Here is a 7,555-nt window from a genome sequence, read left to right on the forward strand (position 1 = left end):
GGTTCTCCTAGAGGAGCTCTTCCACCCAACCACTAAATTTTTCTTTCACTGTGAGTGAAGAAGAAGAGGAAGAAGAAGAAGGAAGAAGAAGAAGAAGAAAATTAATTTTCAAAAATGGGAAAATGAATGGATTTTCACAGCGAATAGCTTCCTAGTTCCTAGTGACCCAAAGTTGTCTAGCTAGGGGACGTTAAACAGAGAGAGTAGACTAGCGTCTGGCTGTGGAACTATAAACAGGGAGGAGAACAGCTAACCCTAACCAGCCTAGCTAGCTGGCAGTTTCAAAGGGTTCTCTCTGCTTAAAAGGAACAAGCACAAGTTCTCACGATGCAATGGTTGACTGCGGTTCAGGACGAGCCTTTTTTTAAAAAAAAAAAAAATAGTAAAATAAATAATAAATTGACTCTCATCTCTCAAAAATAAAAAAAAAGTGAGGTTTGACAGAGGGAGCTGTAACTGCTAAGGTCTTATCGTCTCGAAAGCGAAGAGAGAAGGAAGACAGGATAGGAGAAAGCCAGCCGTTCCGAAAACGAATATTATCCCTTCAGGATAAAATCCGCCCCGGGCAGGAATCGAACCCGCGGCCTAGCGCTTACAATGCAGACGCGCTACCAACCAAGCTAACTAAGCTGGCAGACTTCAAGTCTAATTCTCACTTACCGTCGTCTTCATCTACAGGGGAAGGTTGTCGTTTACCGTGCTGTTCTAGAGACAGAGGACTTGGACAGTGGTAACGGAGAGGTGAAATACCCAGCGCAACTGACACAGGGGGCCTGAAATTGAAAGGGGTACCAATGAGGAAAACAAAAAAAATTACCTACCTTACTTTTCATACGCGATCTAACACCACAGAGAGTTTTCAGTTAATCCAGAGTTTAAGAAATACTGGCCTGTGTAAATCAAATCCCACGTCAAAGAAAACCCTTGACACTGTGTTAACTCTCAGTGAAAAGATTGGCCATGCGAGGTTTGACAGAAGAACTGTAACAATGGAGGTCTTATCGTCCCGAAATCCAAGAGAAAAGGAGGACAAGATAGGAGAAAACCAGCCGTTCCGAGAACGAACCTTGCCTGTTCATGATAAAATCCGCCCCAAGTGGTGGGAATCGAACCCGCGGTCTAGCGTTTACAAGGCAGACGTGCTACCAACCGAGTTAACTAGGCTGGCTATTCTTCTGTGTAAAAAAATTGTTCGCACGGGTTAGATTCTCAACGGCCGGCCTGGCCCGTCAGAGTCAGATAGAAACTCACATATAAATCATATATGATTGATACCTACCTACTAGTCACCTAACCTAATACCTACATATGCGTGTGTAGGAGGTAGTCAACTATACACCACATCATTACCTCATCATTCAACACATCAAAAATCTCAATCAAATCAACCTCCTATATCAACACACAGAGTTTGACAGATCAAAACACAAATCAACACAATATTTGCGCACATGTGAGATGACAAACCAGGTGAATCACACTCACACCTGTATTCAGGATGTTATCAAAGGCGGAAGGGGAAATCCATGTTTGTTTTTATTTATTTACCTAATTTACGGGATCTAACCCATTATATAAACAAAATTCCCTAGTTGTAATAAACCTATAACCTAATGAAATTAATCATAATAACAATAAAAAGAAAACGAGTAATGGTAAAGAGTTTATTGATTTTATTGATGCAGCGAGTCGAATTCATTAAGTTTTGATTTAAGTTGTTCAACTGACCCTACAAAAAAAATCAATCAGTTTTAATAGAGGGAACTGTAACTCCTAAGGTCTTATCGTCCCCAAAGCGAAGAAAGAAGGAAGTCAGATGTTCCGAGAACGAACATTGTCCGTTCAGGATAAAATCCGCCCCGGGCGGGAATCGAATCCACGACCTAGCGGTTTCAAGGCAGACGCGCTACCAACCAAGCTAACTACTTATAGGCTGATAGGGGAAATCCAAACAGTGACTTGCCGTGGGGGAGGGCGGATTTAGGGCTCAATTTTATCGTTCAGTCCACAGTAAAGAAACAAAATAACAGTCTGAGGGGGGAGGGGGGGGGGCAGGGTCCCCATAAATACGGCCCTGATCAAACTAGGCCTAGGGGCTTGTCATATATACCTAGATTATAATATTAGAAGCTCAAATTATGCCAGTGCCAGGAATTGATTGATTTTGATTATTTGAATAACTTCACGTAGGCATGTCAAAACTATTGTCACTCTTACATGTGCAGCGTGTTTGATTAGAAAATCAATAAATCAGTAGGTAGGTAGATTAAACCCCATGATACAAAATTCAATTCTCTAATATAAGTAAGCTTGCCAGCCTAGTTGTTGGTTTGGTAGGTAGCGAACCTGCCCTCTGAGAAAGAAGACAGAGGATAAGAGAAAGCCAGCCGTTCCGAGAACAAACCTCATCTGTTTAGGATAAAGTCTGCCATGGGCGGGAATCGAACCCACGACCTAGCGCTTACAAAGTAGGCGTGCTACCCTCCAAGCTAACTATTACCTATAGAGACCTACTCTAACTATAAGGCTGGCGATGGCGGCTAAAACTTTAGTATGCTTATTACCTACTGTCTTATTAATAATGTGATTTGGAACACCTTTAAAAAAAGTCTTGCCCGCCTAGTTAGCTTCGTTGGTAGTGCGTCTGCCTTGTAAGCGCTAGGCCGCGGGTTCGATTCCCGCCCGGGGCGGATTTTATCCTGATGATAAGCAGGGAACGACATTAATTTGTGACAAGCATTTATGCTTAACACAATTAAAATTCCTCTGTTCTCTGTCCTTTTTATTACATAAGACGTAGGTATCTCCGGTCTCTGGATCACGTGGCGAGGTGGATAACCGCGACATGGGTTAAGACATGTTTACATTTAAACCACCCCGAGATTCCTATAGGTAGCCTTGGGTCTCCTCGCTATGGAGATAGGCCAAATTGATCCCGAATTCTAATGAGCTATAAGGTCATTCATTAATGACCTTATAGCTCATTAATTAATGGACCTTATAGCTCCTTAAGGAGTTTGACAAATTTCATTTAAATCTAACAAACCGTTCACGAGCTTTTGCGAAACATAGAATTTCTTAAAAGGGGTCAATACGGAACCTTATAAAAGACCTGATCAAATCCAAAACCCAATGAGAAAATTCCTTTCACCTGATAAATAATGAAACATTTTAGACACCTATCCACCATTTTAGACACCAATCGCACAAACCCTTCAGGAGTTATTGTCTGACAAACAGATGGACAACCAACAAATAAACAAACCTAAATAAATAAACTTACCTACAAGAAACTAAGTAGGTACAAGTAAACGCAAATTTGTCAAGTTAAAACTTAAAACCCACTCCGCCCATTCAAAGACAATAATAATGCCTTTGATAATGATGTGAATAATTGTTGCATCTCATCATCCTCTTAACTGGGGGAGTGTCCTCACACACTCTCACTAGTCACTCTCACACTTCTCTCACTCCACTCTCTAAACTCTCACTCAATATAAGGTTGTTTAAATGTTATGCCCCCGTGGTGAAAAAAAAAGTCAGTGAGGTTTTAGCTTTTAACGTAGGTATATTCTGTTTAGTTTGAGATAATGGTCAAGTACAATATCATACATATTTCTGGACATGGTCTTCACTTGACTGGAGTGGATTATCTCTCTCTCACTCCATCTCCTTTTCTATTTCTATCTCCCTCTCAAACCTTTTTCTACAAAGTACTTCAAAACATAACCCTATCTTATGTAGGTACACACTCAATTTCTCTTTCTCTCTCTCTACCCTTCTGTTTCCCTCTCCCTCCCTCTCTTACAATATAACTCTCTCTCTCTCCCTCTCCCAAATTATCTCTGACAACTAGGGTACACACCTGATTTCTTTCTCTCTCTCTCTCTCTTTAGCTCTTTCTTTCTCATTCTATCTAACCCTATTTCCCTCCTTATTCTTAAGTGTGCTTTTTAATTTGTAGATAATAAAATTAAATTACCTACCTACCTATGTCTTTGTATATTTTGCAACGAGTATTTTATAGAGCGATCATATTTGTAAATTTTACAACATAGTATGTACCTATTGATGATTAGATTAGCGTGTAAATCTGTAAATAGATAGATAAATAATAGAAAAGGTATTTGTAAATAAAAACTCGGGATTTAAAGTTGTTGATTTTTCAAAACTTGTTTTTCAATTTTATTTTTTATTTTTTTTTTTTTTTTTTTTTTTTAAACTGTCCCCTCTGTCCCCTATCTAATAGACGTTAATAAACAAGACTAAAGATAAAAGGACAGACGAGTTGATATATTTCGACCACTACTATGGCCATCAGTTGTTCTGATGATGGCCATAGTAGTGGTCGAAATATATCAGCTCGTCTGTCCTTTTATCTTTAGTCTTGTTTATTTCCGTCTATTAGAATTATTAGATAGGGGACAGTCCGTAATCCACTCCAGTCAAGTGAAGACCATGTCCAGAAATATGTAGGTATATTCTGTGTAATCGCTGTAATATGGAGCGATTTATTATGTTAAGGCGGTCTCTTCTTGATCCCTTGTGTGCCGCGTCCATTTTGATTCAGGACTAGGTATTGCACTAGGGATGTCGATATTATATCGATATTTCCGGATATCGATATTTTGATTTCGATATATCGATATTCTTGATTCGATACGGCATCCCTATATTGCACTGTTAGGACTACTTATCGTTTTATTACTCACCCAAACACACCCACAGCTACCGCAGCCTCGCGCAATGCTCTCTCATGTCCCATGTCTACCAAACTCTCAGGTCTTATCGTAGCTGTGTTCCGGGGCTGACGCTCATTTTGTACGGCTGAAGTCAAGAGAATAGAATAGAATATGAGTAGAATAGAATAGAATAGAATATGAATAGAATAGAATAAAATAGAATAGAGTAGAATAGAATAGACTAGAATATGAATAGAATAGAATAGAATATGAATAGAATAAAATAGAATAGAATAGAATAGAATAGAATAGAATATGAATAGATTAGAATAAATAAATGTCTTTTCTTTGTGTTACTATATCACAATTTTGGTGCTCACTGCAGCATTGTAGGATTTTTCCAAATACATATATATCGCAATAATCCAGCTCCCAATTACCTACCATGCTGGCACCGGTCGCTATGCGCATTTATATTACATAGCTACTCATTTTCCTCACGAGGCTGAGTGGGCCCCGTAACGGCCAGTCACGGAATCAATCATTTGCATGATACAAATTTCTTGACCCCGCCGGGAATCGAACCCGGGTCTCCCGCGTGCAAGGCGAGCGCAGTGACCACTACGCCATGGGAGTAGAGTCATATTTGTCATTCTGGGATGAATCAGCTACGATATTCAACTAATTTAGGCTGTGTTAATGAAATTTCATTATTTTAACCTTGTCTGATATCCGGACCTCTATAGGGTATCGAAATGTCTAGATAATTTCGAAAACAAATCAGGTCCAGCATTAGAATAGAATTAAGTAGAATAGGAGAGAGAATAGAATAGATATGATGATATGAATATTATGTAGAATAAAATGGAATAGAATAGAATAGTATAAGTAATTTTGACATCTCCACTACTAATACCTACGTATGTAAAATATTAAATTAATTTTCTGTTACTTAATTAACAGAAAATTAATTAAGTAACAGAAAATGAATTTAATATTTTACATACGTAGGTATTAGTAGTGGAGATGTCAAAATTACTGATACCCAGCTATAATCAAAATTGGTGGTGATGTTAAATCACTATTATTTACACTGTACAGAATTAGTGGAGATGTCTGCTTGCAGAGACCTTACAAAATAGTTTATTGTGGAGATGTCAAAATTACTCGTAAGTTCAAAATTAGTGGAGATGTCAAAATTACTTCAAGTACAAAGCAGGTAGGTTCTCATTCTGATTAGGCTCAAGATTTGAAAATTTCATCCATTCAAACAAACCCGTCATCTCTGATTTCATGAGTGGCCTTTTTAGGCACCTACCTATTTCTAATTACAACAGTAATCGTAATCACCCAGTGGGTGTTCTCGGTCAAACAAACATACAGAAGTGACAAAAATAAAATGAATGAATAAATAAATGAAAAAAAAACTCCTTTTTCTCTTAATGAGTAAATAATAAAATTATTCTCGCATAATATTATAAACACCTAAATTATTATAATAATATGGCCATTAAAAGTAAAAAATACATACTTTAGGGTGGCGTAGATAAACGGAAAAAAATTATACACAACATATTCATCATAACAATTAAAATAAAAAAGTGTGTGCACACTCGTTTTTCCGCATTTTAATTTGCATTGTTGCGGTTGGTGGCCAGAGGGTGTTTTTTTACATATTATTTATAATTCTCTCATTTTATTTTATTTGTTTAAAATAATTATGTAAAAAATGTAACAATTATATGTGCGATTTGTCATTAGCATTAGTGATGAGCTCATGAGAGAGGTAGTCTGAGGGGGAAAGGAGGAGGTAGTCCGGAGCGTGAAGTGTGTCTTTTTTTTTTCGCTCGAATGGGTGACCCCCTATGGGGGTCTTTGTAGGATGTGACTGTGGTTAAACGCGGGCAAGACTCCTTTAACCTTCGCTCGAATGGGTGACCCCCTATGGGGGTCTTTGTAGGATGTGACTGTGGTTAAACGCGGGCAAGACTCCTTTAACCTTCAAGCTTTGCCTGAAGATGAACTTTGGTTAGGTTTAAGCGTGAGAACTCATAAAGTATAGCTGAATTCCGTCGCTTCGCTCCGGAATCCCGCTAATTCACAGTATGAAAACACAGAGGAAGAAAGATAAAGAAAGAGAAGGAAAACGATCAAAATTTAAAAATGAGAAAGAAAGAAAAAAGGAAATAGTTACTTCCGAGTGAAACAAAAATAGAAAGAAGAGAGGGAGAAAGAAAAGAGGAAAGTAAAAGAATGAAGAAGAGAGAGAAAGACAGATGAGAGAGAGAGAGAGAGAGAGAGAGAGAGACATTAAGGAACAGAGGGAGAAAGGGAAAATAAAGAGAGAAAGAGAAGAAAAAGAGGGAAAAAGAAATAGAGGAAAAGAAGAGAAAGTAATGGAAAATAGGAAGGGAGAGACTAGATAAATTGAGAGTAACATCAAGAGGGTGGTAATATTTATAAGTATTTATGGGTGTACATCTTCCTCCTGTTAAACGCAGAAATCTCTACTCCAAGGGGGGTACCTAGTAATATGTGTGCACACACTCTCTCTCTCTCTCTCTCTCTCTCTCTCTCTCTCACACACACACACACACACACACACACACACACACACACACACACAGCATGAAGTTTTTTTTAATGTAAAAAGATAAAAATGAATTTGTTATGAGGTAAAAAAAAAAAAAAAATATGGTAAATGGTGGTGTTTTAAAATAATGACATCAGAGGAAATGTATCCCTACATGCAGTAGGTACGAACTCATGTTCAATTTAAACTGTTGATTTTGTTAAAAAAAAAAATAGTAAAAAAAAAAAAAAAAACCCAAAAATTTTCTTTTTTTACCTTTTGCTTTAGGTATTCTTTTTTT

General features: G+C 37.8%; 1 protein-coding gene across 1 annotated transcript in view; it reads right to left on the reverse strand.

Moving 5' to 3' along the window:
• Nucleotides 1-652: 652 nt before the first annotated feature.
• Nucleotides 653-7,555, reverse strand: part of LOC113471013 (photoreceptor-specific nuclear receptor-like) — a gene marked incomplete at its 5' end in the record, with an annotated part of 8,863 nt that continues 1,960 nt past the window's right edge. The window contains 2 exons of the mRNA XM_026829852.1: nt 653-773; nt 4,713-4,827. Of these exons, the coding sequence (XP_026685653.1) occupies nt 653-773; nt 4,713-4,827 (236 nt within the window). The remainder of the gene's footprint in view (nt 774-4,712; nt 4,828-7,555) is intronic.

Source organism: Diaphorina citri, unplaced genomic scaffold (genome assembly GCF_000475195.1).
Source record: "Diaphorina citri unplaced genomic scaffold, Diaci psyllid genome assembly version 1.1 scaffold2009, whole genome shotgun sequence".
NCBI lineage: Eukaryota > Metazoa > Arthropoda > Insecta > Hemiptera > Psyllidae > Diaphorina > Diaphorina citri.